This window comes from Canis lupus, chromosome 23 (assembly GCF_011100685.1).
Source record: "Canis lupus familiaris isolate Mischka breed German Shepherd chromosome 23, alternate assembly UU_Cfam_GSD_1.0, whole genome shotgun sequence".
Classification (NCBI taxonomy): Eukaryota; Metazoa; Chordata; class Mammalia; order Carnivora; family Canidae; genus Canis; species Canis lupus.
Window position 1 is genome coordinate 38,205,242 of NC_049244.1, and position 16,163 is coordinate 38,221,404.

The 16,163-nt window shown below is 42.7% G+C and overlaps 1 protein-coding gene and 1 long non-coding RNA gene across 2 annotated transcripts in view; one reads left to right on the forward strand and one right to left on the reverse strand.

Annotated features, from left to right (window-relative positions):
- Positions 1-9,058: 9,058 nt before the first annotated feature.
- On the reverse strand, positions 9,059-11,999 carry LOC119865405. The gene is made up of 2 exons (XR_005377099.1): positions 11,849-11,999; positions 9,059-11,574 (listed from the first exon to the last, which is right to left on the reverse strand). It is a non-coding gene; the product is annotated as an uncharacterized LOC119865405 (long non-coding RNA).
- Positions 12,000-12,243: 244 nt separating this feature from the next.
- Positions 12,244-16,163, forward strand: part of ATP1B3 (ATPase Na+/K+ transporting subunit beta 3) — a 43,892-nt gene continuing 39,972 nt past the window's right edge. Inside the window, exon 1 of the mRNA XM_038571095.1 lies at positions 12,244-12,499. Coding sequence (XP_038427023.1) covers positions 12,391-12,499 — 109 coding nt within the window. The 5' untranslated portion in view covers positions 12,244-12,390. The remainder of the gene's footprint in view (positions 12,500-16,163) is intronic.

Genomic DNA, 16,163 nt, shown 5'->3' on the forward strand with positions numbered 1-16,163 from the left:
GGAGACAAGATAGGGACTAAAGCTTGGATTTCAATTTCCTCCTGGCCAGTGTGGAGTCTTAAAGATAAAAGCCCACCTTTCTATTGCACTTCCATTGTGTCCCTTAACAACCCCTAAAGGATTTCCACTAAAATATTTACTGTGGACATGAAGTCAAACCTTAGTAAAAATTAAGGTACATCTTTTTTCCTACCATTTGGCCAAGTTGGATCAAAGGCCTGCTGTTGTCCTCCTCTACTTTTCCATTTGTCTTCTCTTTTCCATTTCCTCTTCCCATTTTCCAAGTGTACATTAGGTGTGCCTGCCCTCAAGCAAGGGCACTGGAACAAGTTCCATAGTTTACACTAGGAGGATCAGAACATCCTTGTTGAACACCAAAGCAGTTATACCGCCCCCCCCACCCCCCGAAAAGGAAATATAAAGGATCCTCAAGGTCCACAGATCTAGTGAGATTAATTTAAAACAAATAAACAAACAAAAACAGCCACTGTGCTTAACGTTTGGTACAATTGCCAGGGTCTCCCCACCTCTTCATAATACACTGGATGTGTAGCAACTTCATTTGGTTATTTCAGAATGTTTTATAAATAGGGCAGGCACAATCAAAGAATGGTTAAAAACATTTCAGTTGTATTTGTCTCTCATTTACTGCCATGTGTTTTCCCAAAGGCTTCTTTCTCAAAGGGAGCCTGGAAAGGGGCCTTAATCATCTGTTATCTCTCTTGCTGCTTCCTGCTCAGTCAGTGGGAACATTGAAATATATGAACACTCCCTGTCCCTTCCTATTTTGTATAACCCATGTGCTCAAGAGAGTAAGTTTTCTTGTTTTTTTTTTTTAACATCTTTTATTTTTTTAAGGTTTATTGATTTATTCATGAGAGACACAGAGAGAGAGAGAGTCAGAGACATAGGCAAAGGGAGAAGCAGGCTTCCCGCCGAGAGCCCGATGTGGGACTTGATCCCAGGATCCAGGATCACACCCTAGCCAAAGGCAGACACTCAACCCCTGAGCCACCTAGGCATCCCGAGAGTAAGTTTTCTGATCTAACTCCACTAGGGTGGCATTTGGGAACCAAGGACTTGGGTGGCTTTAGGGGGCCAAGTACTACCACTATATGCTGTAACTACCTCTCTCCTCTACTTAGGTAAAAGGTGATCTCTCCTAAGAAGTAGAATGTGTTTATCTTTCTTTGGACCTTCAGAAAAGCAAGACTCTGTTTCAAATTTCACTGTCAAAACATGACAGCACTGTAAATCTTATATACACCTATATTTCTTCATGGTGTGTATAGGTGGATCACCTATATATCTTCATGATCATATTTGCCCAAGGGCTCTTAACCTGGGCCTGTGAATGGGCTTTAAGAAGTCTATTAATCTCCAAATTGTGAGTGGTGCAGCTGGAAGATGTGCCTGGGGAGAGTGTGCCAATGGTGGGATGCTGTTTCTCTTCCTTTCCAAGAAAGCTGAAAATGTAAGAAATGAGTCCTAAAAATATGGACGTTATGGGAAACCAGTTTTCCTAATGTTTCTCATAATCCTGCCCCCACCCTGTGGTCCAATTCTTAGACTTTGCTCTTGTTCTTAAAGGGGAGCCTGGAAATGGAGTGAAAAAGAATGGAGGCAAGACCTCACATAGCCCTGAAAAAATGTTCATTGAATGAATCAGTGAATGCAAGAATGACTCTAGATTGAGATGCAAGCTTTTGAAAGCATTTAAACAGAAGGCTGTAGGATTTATCTCCCCTTCCCTCCCCCTAACACTACTTTAAATTTCTGAATCACGTGTTTGAGAGGGATTGACCCCACCTCCAGGTCAAAAGTGGACCTTCTTGGGCTTTACCCTATCACCATAGGCCATCTCCCTGGCCTTCAGAGTCGGTTTAAGACAAGCACAGTCACAGGTCCGGGCAGTAGGGGGCCAATGAGACTGGGAGTTTTATTTAAGCTATGGAGGTTGCTGACTCTTTTTTCTGCTAGAACTGGACCTGGAAGATTGTAGGCCCAATAGCTTCTGGAAACTAACCCTAAGGTAATGGAACCAATAAGTGGAAAGCAAGAATCCAGGATTTATTTACTTCATTTGGGTCCTGGGTCAAACCTTTCCTGAAGTCAGTAAACCTCTGGACTTTAAGCTATATTCACCTGTAAATTCTCCTTATTGTTTAAGTCAATCTGAGTTTGCTTTCTGTGTCTTGATATGGAAAGATCATTAACTAACATAAACTTATGTGCTTTACAGGAAGTTGAAACACAATATGTATTTGTGGGGATTTCCTAACTCCCAAACCATCGTTTAACCAAAAGACTACTTTCCTTATAATATTGCCAGTAAGGCAGTAATATACTTGTACACAATGCATTAGAGATAATGAATTTGTGTAAAAGTAATTAAGTTATGGTCATAGAGTGAGTCAGTTGCAACAGAATAATTAGAATCAAGGAACTTGAATTCCCACGCCCCTGGAGACATTATCAAGTCTCTTAGGAAATAATGTTGAGATATTGCTTAAAGTGACATTTAAATTTTCCCTCATGTTCCTCTTAGCCGGATTGTGACAGATAGTTCCTGTTAAAAGAACATAGTCACTTCTCTGACACAATTATTTTCCACTAAAAACAAAACATCAAACTGAAAGGAAAAGAGATTGTTGAAATAAGTCAGTTATTTATTAATACTATCAGATAACACAATCCTGGAACTAGAAAATCGGATTCAAGTTTTGAATTGCTCCAATTTTTCCCTAGGAGTTGTCTGGTGAACATACTAGAAGCCCACAACTTATTTGAATAGAGGGAAATGAGTCTTGATCACAATTTATGAGATATCTTTGTTCAAATAAAGATGGAGTATGGATAGATAGAACCTACTATTCTTTAATCCTGCATATCCTTATTCATAGGATGCCCTAGACTTCAGGATATGGAAAGAATTTTGTTTACCATCAATTATTCCTGACCTCTGAGGGGCAACATTTTTTTATTTATAGAGTTTCTGGAGAATCATGATTTTCCAGGTTACAAAAGCCCATTTTAAGCTAGTTTCTTATTTTTTTTGAACACTGATATTTTTGGTGGTGAGTGTCTGAATTGAGGAACCAACACAGTGTAACAGAAAGATGGTCTCACTAGGAGCTAAACACCCTCTGGTCACTTTATCTATCTCATGAACTTTCTGTGTAGAATAAATTTCTCTGTGTCTGAGATACAGTTTTCTCCTCTACGAACAGTGGGGCTTAGACCAGTTGATCTCAAGTGTATCTTCCCTAGAGATGTAGGAGTCTATGAGCAATATGATTATCCTACTATAATGTCAAGAACTATCATTTGAAACTACACATCCTCAGGAGGATTTAGTCCTTCATGGTAACAATCAGAAATTGTCACAAATAGAATGACAATACTCATAAAAGAGTCTTTTTTTAAAAAAAGATTTTATTTATTTTTTCATGAGAGACACACACACAGAGAAGTAGACACAGGCAGAGGCTCCCCATAGGGAGCCTGATGCTGGACTCGATCCCAGGACCCTGGGACCATGACCTGAGCCAAAGGCAGATGCTCAACCACTGAGCCACTCAGGCGCCCCAAAAGAGCCTTAAGTAATCAAATGCCTCAAACTTGCCAGGAGCATTTGAGTTTTATAAACAGCAACAAAAAAAGTCTGAGGGCTAACTTTTGAGATTTAGATACTATCAAGTTATGCTGTAAAACAATGATTAGGTATGAGACATTATTCTTAAATCTGTTTTGGTCTTATACAAGGAAATTCCTTCTGAATCCTCTTCAGTTAGCACTCTTCACAAAAGAAATTGAAAAATTTCAGTGCAGGTATTACTTCAGCATATCACATGTGCAAGGGGCCTGACTACTCAAGAGATGCCTTCATGTGACGTCCTTTTAGTTTCAAATTTGAATTAAATTAGTGTGCTGCATTGCAAGGGACATATGAAACAACAGTACACCAAAACTCACTGGAGACTGATGGCTTAGCTCTTTCTTTCTATGACTGAAAGTAGTTTTGTGTTTTGTTTTGTTTTGTTTTGTTTTGTTTTTAGTTTTGTGTTTTTGACAGAGTCCTGTGGGTTTAAAAAATTTTTTTTAGTTAAATTAAGTAGAAAAATCAATATAAAAAAACTAAAACGAATGGTGTATAACAGGCCATAATTATGGTTTTGGCTTCATTTCTACTCCTTTAGTGAAATGAGCATTTATTAAGTTGAAGCATATGAAATTGCATCTTCATAGGTCAAAATTTCATTTGGTTTCACCCAATACCTTATAACTCGTTTATTTAAAGTCTTGGTTCTTACCCTCTAACTGAAGAACTTGTATCTTCCTTTAAAGAGGAAAAAACAGTTTGTAGTTAGGAATTGTGGGTCTCAAAGTTTGTAATGGGAGGAGCCAGTTGTACTAAAATGCTTTTTCCCAACCATTTAATTTATTTAATTTACTTATTTTTGTGGGGGAGGTAGGGACGGAAGGAGAAGGAGAGAGAGAATCTTAAGTAACGCAGAGCTTAAAGTGGGGCTGGATCTCACAATCCTGAGATCCTGATCTGAGCCAAAATCAAAAGTCGGACACTTAACCTACTGAGACATCCAGGTCCCCCAGCCCCACAACCATTAAATTTTTTTTAAAAAAGATTTCATTTTTTTATTCATGAAAGACTCAGAGAGAGAGGCAGAGACAGGCAAAGGGAGAAGCAGGCTCTCTGTGGGGAGCCTGCTTGGGGGTGCTTTATCCCCAGACCTGGGATCACACCCTGAGCCAAAGGCAGATGCTTAACCACTGAGCCACCCAGGCGTTCCACAACCATTTAATTTAAACTATCAATGTAGTACAACCTGTACATTGAGGAAAAAAAAAAAAGTGTAAAGGACTAAAAAAAGAAAATTACACATATCCTGTCCTCCATTCCACTAGAAAAGCATGATATTCACTGAACTCCCTAGGCAATCACTTTAAATCCTTTCTAACTTTATTTCACTTGGTCACTGCTATGGTCTGAATGTTTATATCCCCCCCCCCCCACCCCAACCATATGTTCAAATCTTAACCCCTAAGGTGATGGTATTTAGGAGGTGGGGGCCTTTGGGAGGTGATTAGATCATGAGGATAGAGCCCAGGAATGGGATTAATGCCCTCATGAAAGAGGCTTCAGAGGGATCCCTCTCTCCTTGGCCACGTGAGGTTATAACTAGAAGTTTGCAACCTGAAAGAGGACTTTTTCTCCATGCTGGCACCCTGGTCTTGGACTTCCAGCCTCCAAAACTGTGAGAAATAAGTTTCTGTTGTTTGTGAGACACTTAGTGTATGGTATCTGGCTATAGCAGCCCAAATGGATTAAGATAGTCACTCTCTCCTTAGCTTTAAATAACATGCTTATATACCTTTTCTTTTTGGTCAGTTTTAAACACTATTAACTCCCTGGCAAAGATGATAAATGAGCTATTTATATATTATGTCCTACTTCATCCTCCACTTCATATTTTGTTATTTGTAGTATTATGTTAGTACTAAAAACACACAGTACTATTCAGTAGTTACTTTTTCTATTGGTTATACTTACAACCTTAAAGAACATACTTATTTATTCATGAGAGACACACACAGAGAGAGAGAGAGAGAGAGAGAGAGGCAGAGACACAGGCAGAGGGAGGAGCAGGCTCCATGCAGGGAGCCCGACATAGGACTCAATCCTGGGTCTCCAGGATCACACCCTGGACCCAAGGCAGTGCTAAACTGCTGAGCCACCAGGGCTGCCCCATCTTTTAACTTTTAAACTCTTAACATCTCACTCTTTTTTTTTTTTTTTTTTTTTCCTTTTTTACACACACATTTACTCCATGTCATGACCAGGCTATTATATTTAGCAATCAACATCATGGGCGCAAAAAAAAAAAAAAAAAAAAAAAAAAATCTATTAGTAAACCTTCTGTTGGGGATGCTTTACACTTTCCATAGAACAGAAACTAAAATAACCTGTTATACAATTAATCACAAATACACTCCTTGAATTTTTTGTTCATACACAAATATTGTCTAAAACATGTCTTTGTCTAAAACAAGGTCCTCTGCTTGGCTGAGTTTACAAATCTGTTGTAACCTGTAGCTTCCTTGTCACTTCTCTGGCTCTCCTCTCCCACTAAGCTTTGTTTCCTGGCAGTCATGAAAACCTGCCACTGTCATAGCTACTGTTGTTGCTGGAACCGCCATAGCCACCTTTCACTGTTTGGCAAAGTATTGGCCTCCACCACCCTAGGGGCTGGAGCTTCTGCTTCCAAAATTTCCTCCTTTCATGGGTCCAAAATTTGAAGATTTATTGTTGTAACTCCCAAAACTATTATACCTTCCGTCACCTCCGAAATGCTTCCGTCATTACCAAATCCATTATAGCCCTCCTCACTGCCACCACATTCACCACCACCTCGACTGCCACAAAAGCCACCTCACCAGTGAAGTTTCCTCTGTGACCAAAGTTGTCATTCCCACCAAAACCACTTCCATGACCACCACCAAAGTTTCCACAACCACTTGGACCTCTTTGGCTCGATGAAGCACTAGCCATTTCTTGTTTAGATAGGGCTTTCCTTACTTCAGAGTCATGGCCATTCACAGTATGGTATTTTTGAATGATAATCTTATCCACAGAGTCATAGTCATCAATCATTTCAATTTTCCCATACTGTTCAAAATAATCTCTTAGATGATGTTCTTCGGCGTCTTCTTTAATGCCACCAACAAAAATCTTTCTCAGAGTTAAGTGGGCACCAGGTCTTTGAGAAGATTCTTTTGAGATAGGCCTCTTCAGTTCCACAGCAATTCCATCCACCTTGTGTGGCTTTCCATTCATGATTGCCTCCACTTCCCCCATAGTGGCATATCCCAAAGCTTCTGGAACGCTTAGTGTTTGAATCTCTCAATACCACATAATCTCTCATCAGCACGCATACCACTGTGAGTATTCCCCATTGCTCAGAATGGCTCCTCAGACTCTCATCAGTTGTTTCAAAGCTCAAACCCCCAAAGAAGAGCTTCTGCAGCTATTCAAACTCTTTGGGAGACTCTGACTTAGACATGACAGCTGTGGGAGGTGGGCTTTAATGATGCTTACTTGGTGGTGTCCACAGGCAGAAAGCAACTCTTAACATCTCTTACCTTATTATTTATTATGTAAGAGAAAGAACACATCTAAATTTCCCTTCAACATTCTTCCTTTAACTCTCTCTTCTCCAAAGACCTCTTGACTTCTGTCAATTCCACTATTACTTTCATATTGTTAGAGTTTATAATATTTGCATTTTGTTCTGTGAATGGCCATTCAGTTGATACTAAGTGTGGAAAGTCAAAAAACTATAATTATAGTATTTGGCTTATGTAAATAGTATTCACGATAGAACAAAATGCACCAGTTAGATAGAAAAGGCAAATTTATATTACTAGCCCATACTACTAGGAGGGGTGCTTCAAACATCAGGATTATATAATTACGTTTTCAAATACTCCATTAGAAGCGCCAAATAATAACACACTTTCATTTGCTTTATATTCGGAATGCAGTTTTCTTTGGTTTTAATCGCTTTCCATTTTTCCTAACAAAGAAAGCACATGCCTTCCACCATATGACTAAATTTGTCCAAGATCTTAATCCTAGTCTCTGTGGCATGGAATCCACTTTCCGCCTGAGGACATTCTTCTTCAGTTCAATATCAGTTGCTCTCTTGGCCTGCTGCGCAGCAATCATTCTAGGCCTTCCTTTCATTGAGTTAGGGATTAGTGTTTCTTGGATCTCAAGTTTTTCTTATTCTTGGATTCCTTTTTCTTTTCACTGTTTTATCCTTAATTTTTTCAGAAAGAATTTTTGAGAGGTGAGCTTTCTGAGTTCTTATATGCCTCAACATGTCTTCATTTTATCCTTACAGCTGAGTGATAGCTTACGTAGGTATGATACTCAGATCCTCAGAACTCTGAAAGCAGTGTCTGTCTTCTGGCACTGAGCATCGTTGATGAAAAGACAATTAAATTCATGTTCTGTTGTAGTTGACCTGTTGCTTGTTCTCTGGAAGCTTTTAGAATCTTCTCTTAGTATTTAATGCATTATAAAATCACAAGCTTATAAAGTATGTATTTATTTTCTTTTGTGTGGCACTTGGTAAACCTTTTAATCTGAAGATTCCTATCTTAGCTCTAAAAAATGTTCTTGTATTATTGCCCTCATTATCTTTTCTCTCAAGTTTTCTTGTCTACTTCTGGAACTAATTAATTGGCTATTATCTCTCCTGGATTGATGACCTTATGTCGTTTTTTGGCTTTTATTTTATTATTTTATTTTTTTGTTTTGTTTTGTTTTTTTGGCTTTTAAAAATATTTCTTCCCTTCTGTCTTTTCGCTTTACACTTTAGGAGATTCCACTGATCTTTTTTTTCAGCTCTTCTGTTGATTTAAAAATATATATATTTATTTGAGAGAGAGCATGAGCGGGGGACAGAGCAAGAGAGACAAGCAGACTCCCCTACTGAGCAGGGAGCCCAACACAAGACTACACCCCAGGACCCCGGGATCACAACCTGAGCGGAAGGCAGACGCTTAACCGACTAAGCCCCCAGGTTCCTCTATTAAAACTATTCCTTCTTTTGTTATTTTTCAACTAAGTGAACCAGAAAAATGTATATCAGGAAAATTGCCTAACCTTTGCCCAATTAAAAAAAACAAGTTCTTGGAGAACCTGGGTGGCTTAGTCGGTTAAGTGTCTGCCTTCAGCTCAAGTCATGATCCCAGGTCCTGGGATCAAGTCCCACATTGAGCTCCCTGCTGAGTGGGGAGCCTATTTGTCCATCTCCCTCTGTTCCCCACCTCATATTCTCTCTTTCAAATAAAATCTTAAAAATAAAAAACAAATTGTATTATGAAAAATTTTGATGTTGCACAAAGTAGACAAAATATGATGAACTCCATGGACTTGTCACCCAACTTCAATAAATATCAACATTCTGCCTTTTGTTTCACCTATACCTGTAAGTTTTTATAACCAAATTATTAAATATTTCACATTGAGTTGGTCATTTGAATTTATTTTTAATAAATTATACCATTAGATCATATCACACACTTTTTCATGTTACCTAATACAGCGAATGACAGTATTAAAAATGATAAAAACCCAGACCATTTAACAGAGCACTTTCTATGCCGTATACTATGTCACACTTTACAAAAACCCTGGTTCATTTAATTTAAGATGATTAATAATGCAGGTGTCTGCCCTTTAATCTGCAAAGGGTGTAGAACTATTGTTTGTTAAAGGATTAGTGAACGCATTCAATATGAAAACCAATGTGTGGACAAGGACATTTTCTGTAAAGAGAAGTATGTGTTCATGACCGGGTTTCTCAGATACAATAAAATGCCAACACAATTGTAGCCGCTGTTATAAGGAAGGACTATTTTTAAAATAAATCTTAATACCCTTTAGGGACAAATAATGGCCTTTATGATTTCGTATCATAGTCACGTCAGTCAGAACACCACAAAACACCAAATTATAAATGTGATGCTGCTTATAAGAACTATATTTTTCTGTACACGATTCTAAAATTCAGGAATAAACTAAGAGTGTTAGCAAATTAAAAGCCAAAATATCTTATTTGTGCCCATAGAAGCCAGAAAGTGGATTCTGCTGACTGGAGAGAAGACTCAACCAAGTGCCCCACAACTGTTTCATTTTCTCTCATTCCACCTCATTCAGCTTTGTGAAGTGTCCCCAGAGCTCTGCCATCATTCCCTGGGAGCCAGTACTGGGTAGTTGGAGGAAAGACAGGGATTTGAATCAATATACTGTTGTCTGGTAGCTTTCTGACCATGGTGAAGTTACATAATTTCTCTAAACCTCAGTTTCCTCTTTTATAAAGTCAGGGAAGCAATTATCTCCCTGTTAGGATATTTGTAAAGATTAAGAAACACATCACACTAAGCAAGTGGTATAGGGCCTACGGACTTAAATACGTATAAACGATCATTATTATTCCTGTGGGATTCATAGGTATCCTCTACAGGTAGGGTACTGAGATTTACCAAATAAAGATACAGGATATCCAAGTAAATTTGAATTTCAGGTAGATAAGAATAATTTTTTAGTCTAAGTATATCCCAAATATTGCACGGAATATACCTCTATTAAAAAATTATCCATCGTCTATCTGAAATTCAAATTTAAGTGGGTATCCTGGCAAAAGAACTTCTCTTTTAAAAGGAAACTTAGGTAAAATAAACTTATAAGGAATAAAGTTGTGATTAAAGATGGTATTTCATCTGCTCAAACTTGGTAGTCTCCTATCCCCTCCCATCTCCAGTACAGTCAGAATTTTCTCTTCGGAGTAATGCTCAAGTTATCATATATCAGAGAAACACATAGTGCCTGTATTTTGGAGTAGAATGTCACCTTTTCCCCACACTGAGATCTGTTGGATCAGTTACAATCCTAAACTAGGCATGGGTTTTCAAACCACTTGCTGAATTATATTTGTATTTAAATATTTATTTGGAAAACCACAAAGCATGACATCCGAAAGCCATCTTGAGGACCACTAAAAACATGCAGATCACAAATCTCTTGACAACACTCAATCTTTGAGGCACTGTTTTCAAAATGTTCCTCTTTACCACGTTTTCTTTGTGTGTACCGCGTTAACTGTTTTTCAAAGCGTGCTCGCTAAGAGCACACACAGACACACAAGATAAATGAAGCAGATGGGTTTTCTATTTTACTTTAATCACACTGTATATCTTAACCTCTTATCTACACTGAAAAGGCTGTCATCAACCCTACTAGTATTTTAGCTGATTTGTAGTTAGATTTTTAATGAGACGAAAGCAGCTTTCGTAAAGGCAGGGCTTGTGGGAATGGCTTTACAGGAATATATTCTTCTTCTATCTCTTTTCCATTTACGGGAGACGTAATCCATAATTCCTTGCTCCAATAAGCAAAGTGAGGAACCGTGAGAGACGCCAGAATGTCTTTATCCACTACTCCCTTGCAGCATTTGCAGGCTGTGTGTGTTTAACCTTCCAGACGGGTTATAATGCAATGACTCCAAAAAATAAGTGCGCTACACTTCCTCCTCCATAATTTTTTTTTCTTTCCCAATGAAACAGAAGCAGCGCCCCATTTATTTCTAAAAAAAAAAAAAAAAAAACCAGCACCTTCTGCCCAAACTATTTTTCCATTCGGTGGCCAGTCGCCGGGCACTGAACTCCTCAGCTCCACCTAGTGTAGACAGACGTGGACTGCACGCTCAGCTCCGACCTCGGGGAGCATCCGCGGCTCCGGCGACCAGGAGAAGCCGGGAACTTCATGTAGGGATCCACACTCCACCAAGAACTGATTTTCCTGCAGACCCGGCCTCAGAAATAAGCAGGTCTTAAAGAGTGCACGGGACGCTCAGGAAAGCACCGTCTATCGATTTCCTTGATAAATTCAACCGAATCTGGAGAAAGTCATGCTCTGTTCACTGAACACCGACAAGCCTTAGGATGACATTTCTTTCCATCGACCTGCGGCTCCCGGTTCAATCCCTGAAAAGGGCCAAGTAAGGACACTTGTGCGAGCAGCGGGGGGTGGGCTCCACGGGGCCCCGCAGCCTCCCGGTCCCGTCACAGAGCCCGGGGCGGGGGCGGGGCGGGGCGGGGGCCCGGGGACAGCGTGCTCAAGTCCCCTGCTCCGCCGGGACGGCTCGGGCCGCCGCACTGGTTTCCGCGTTCTCCCGGCCGGGTGGCCCACAGCATCTCCCGACTCCTCCTCCTCCTCCCCCTCCGCCTCCCGAGGAACCTGCGGGTCAGGGACGCCCACCTTCGGTTTGTCATCATACATTTCCGTACTGAGCCCTCGTCATTTTTTTTTTTTTTTGAAGTTGCCATGTGCGGTTTCTGCTTCCCGGGACCAGGGCACAGGGACCCCGGGCGGCACCCCCCGGGCGGCACCCCCCCCGGCCGTCCCCGGAGCCGGGCGGGGGGGCGGGGCGCGAGGCGCGAGGGGGCGGGGCCGCGGCGCGGGGGGCGGGGCCGCGGCGCGGGGGGCGGAGCTTCCTCGCCGAAACGGGCCGCGCCGGGCGGCGGGCGGGAGGCAGTGGCGGCGGCGACGGCGGCGCGGGCCGAGCGGCGCGCGGATTGGCTGCGGCGCGCGGAGACGTCAGGCTCCCGCGGCCCGAGCGGCCGCCGGGCTCGCGCGGCGCAGTCGGCTCGAGTGCGCACCGCAGCGAGGAGGTGTCCTCGGCCGTCCGCTTGCCGCCGCCTGAGCCGGGACGCGCCTCCGCGCTCCTCGCCGCCGCCGCCGCCGCCGCCTCCGCCTCCGCCCCCGCGGCCGCCGCTCCCCTCGCCGTCCGCGCACACACCATGACGAAGAAGGAGAAGAGGTCCTTCAACCAGAGCCTCGCCGAGTGGAAGCTCTTCATCTACAACCCGACCACCGGAGAGTTCCTGGGGCGCACCGCCAAGAGCTGGGGTGAGCGGGCGGCGGCCGGGCGGGGCCGGGGCGGGAGGGGAGGGGCGGGGGGCGGCTGGGCGCGCGGGGGCCCGAGGGGCAGCCGGAGGGGCGGCGGCGGAGGGCGGGCCGCGCGGCCCCATTCATTCCTAGCGAGGCGGCCGGGCCGCCGCTCGCTGCCGACGCAGCCCGGCCCGCAGGCGGCCCCCGCCCGGCCGCGCCGGTCCCTTCCTCGCGGCCCGGAGCGCGGCGCACGTGCTGCCGCGGCCTCCCTGCGCGCAGCCGGGCCCGAGCGTACGGGGCCGGGCGGCCGGGCCTCCCTTTGTACGGAGCGCGCGGTCCGGGGCAGGCCCAGGCGGCGGCGGCGGCGGCGGCGGCGCTCGGGGAGGCTCCGGGAGGCCGACCCTGCCTCACGCCGGGGAGAGGAAATTTCCACTCTCTCCGCTCTCTTGGGACTCGTCCACGCTGCCGCCCCTGTCGGAAGAGTGCGAGGGAGCGTAGGTGTGTGGGTCGCACGAGTGTGCCGCGGCCAGTCCTCACCGAGCGCCGGGCACGCGAAAATGCGCTTGAATTTGGACCGTGAAGAGACCCTTAAGGAAAGGTTGGTTCCTGCCTAATTCCTTCTTGCTTTACAGACGTTTTCTTCCCAGCAAATAGGCGGCTTTGGGGGGGGGCGGGGGGTGAATCCCGAGTGGCACAATTTTTGTGCCTTCAAAACACGTGATGGTTGTTGTGTATGTTGGTTTTTCTGTGTAGGAGTTCTTTTGTTTTAAAAGAAATACTTAACTATCCGCCAATGTAGTACTGCTTTAGGGTGCCTCTCTCTCTCTGTCTCTCTCTCTCTCTTTTTTTTTCTTCAGGAAAATTGTATTAATGTCTGGATGAGGACTTTGTGTGTGTGTGTGTGTGTGTGTGTGTGCGCCTTTTGAAGAACACTTTGTTAGTGGGTCTTGACCTCCCCCCGCCCCCTTCAGTGAGAATAAATTTCTAGAGTGGGAGAACTATTTGGGCACGACATTTTAAAGAGAAGCATGAAGAGAGTAAATTAGGTATGACTCAGAAAATAAACTGTTGCTACTGACTGAAATCGGCTCCTCTGGAATGGAAAGTCGACTTAAAGTCGCTAGCTGAGGGGCAGCCCGGGTGGCTCAGCGGTTTGGCGCCGCCTTCGGCCCCGGGGCGTGATCCTGGAGACCCGAGATCGAGTCCCACGTCGGGCTCCCTGCATGGAGCCTGCTTCTCCCTCTGCCTGTGTCTCTGCCTCTGTGTGTGTGTGTGTCTCTCTCTCTCTTTCTGTGTGTCTCATGAATGAATAAACAAAAAAAAAAAATCTTTAAAAATAAATAAAGTCACTAACTGAAAGGGGCCTTGGAGGTTTTCTAGCACACACACCACCACCCCCCACCACCACCCCCGGTTTAGAGATGAGGAAAAATGAGATCTAGAGAGGTTGTGATTTTGCTTTGTGTAAAATTACATATTCCGGAGAGCCAAGAAAAGAACCCAGTTGTCCTTTAATCCTAGTCCAGCGGTTTTATTATTTTACAGATGCCTTGCCTAACACACACTCAGGATTTGTATTTAGATAGCTGCCTTTTGGGAATCCACTAATGTGAAGAGGAAATAAATCTTGCATCTGGAGTTAAATGGGGTGGGGGGGATGGTCAAGTTATAGCTTCTAGAATGTGCTACCTTTTTGCTGAAGGAATTTTTGAGTGGTGGAGAGGGATTTTTGTAGACTACCTAACTTAGTGTGCCTTATTTCCAGTAATCAGTACCTTGATTTTTTTGTTGGAATGACATTTCTTACTGCAGATAGTGCTTCTTATCTAACCTTTGTGTTTATATGATGTCGAGGTTGAGATTTTTATTGAGTATATGCACTAAGTAAATATGCACAAGATACCAAAGTGTAGGCCTTATATAAGGGCTACGGTACTACAAGTGAAGTTGGGATTTATTTCAGAAGGATTGAGGCAAGACCTTTTTTGCAAAATTGAAGATAAATGTTATTCTTATCAACAAATAGTACATTTCTGAGTTTATTGGAATAGTAGTAAACCAGTGTGAAACGGCATAAATTATCCATAACCCCAGCCCAACATCAAGGGCATTGCTCCAAGGATATGTACGGGCAAGGTGTGTAGAGGCTGAAGTCCATACTCTGCCCTCCAGGCTGTGTGCCCTCAAGTGTGGGGAGTCTGCCTGGAGAAGGGGGTATTTTCTAATTCTCAGAAAGGCATTGCCTGATTTCCTCATTACAGAGATACCCACTATTAATATTTCGGTGTATATCTGGAGAGACTTAGAAGGGTATAATGTTAGTTTTTATTTATTCTTTATGAAAAGAGATCATACAATAAGTGTTGCTGTATAGTGTTTGTTGTGGGGTTGTTTTGTTTTTGTTTTTTTCAGATTTATTTTAGAGAGCTGGAGGAGGGGCAGAAGGAGAGAGAATCTTTCAAGCAGACACCCCCATTGAGTGCCTGAACCTGGGGGCTCGACCCCAAGACTCTTGAGATCTTGACCTGAGCCAAAACTAAGTCGATGGCTCAGCCGACTGAGCCACCTAGGTGCCCCGATGTTGTGGGTACCTTCCATTTTAATAAATAGATCTATATCGTCATTTTTAATGGCTGGCTAATGGTCTGTTTTATGGTTCCATGTACTACTGTAATTTTTTAAAACAATGTGTTTATTATTAAAGATATATAGCTTATGTATGCATGGGAGATACCCAGGGAAATATGAGTAACTCCTGATTTTTTTTAAATTTATTTTTTATTGGTGTTCAATTTACTAACATACAGAATAACCCCCAGTGCCCATCACCCATTCACTCCCACCCCCCGCCCTTCCCTGATTTTTTTTTTAACCAGTACATACTTTATGTACTGCTCTCTCCTCCTAGTCCCTTCAGCCTTGAGCATACGTTTTTGCAAATTTATTTCTTGAGATATGTTTCTACTAGTGGAATTTCTAGGTTGTGCATTAATACGTGTACTCTTTACATTTTGGAAGTGTATTGCAGTTTTTGTTTTGTTTTGTTTTGGGGTTTTTTGAAACTCATTTGCAATTTTTTTCTAGTTGCTTTTGAATTTGAATGAGGGAGATTATTATTATTATTATTTTGACCTTGATAAAGTTGCTGTGTCTCCTGGTATGTAGGAAAAAAAGCCTTCTCTACCCTAAGGATTTTATAAAGACATTCATTTAAGATGTTTCCTAATTTTATTTTTACATTCAAGTCTTCAGTACATTAGTTCCATTTAATCTGAAGTTCCTCACTAGTGCATGGGATTATATTAAAAACATATACTTTTTTTTTTTTTAGGAGTAGAGGGAGAGAGAGAGAGAGAATCTAAAGCAGGCTCCATGCCCAGAGTGGAGCCTGGATGCAGGACTAGATCCCACCACCCTGAGATCATGACCTGAGCCAAAATCAACAGTTGGATGTTTAACTGAGCCACCCAGGTGCCCCTAAAAGCACACATTTAAAAAGCAGTTTTACCATGTACACTTGGGATAAAGTGAAAATACTGCAGGTTACACCACATTGCCTTATTTGAAAGGACTATGTAAAAGATTTGTTTTTTTAAGATTTTATCTTTTTAAGTAATCTATACCCAGCATGGGCCTTGAACCCACAACCCCAAGATCATGAGTTGCATGTACACTGTACCCA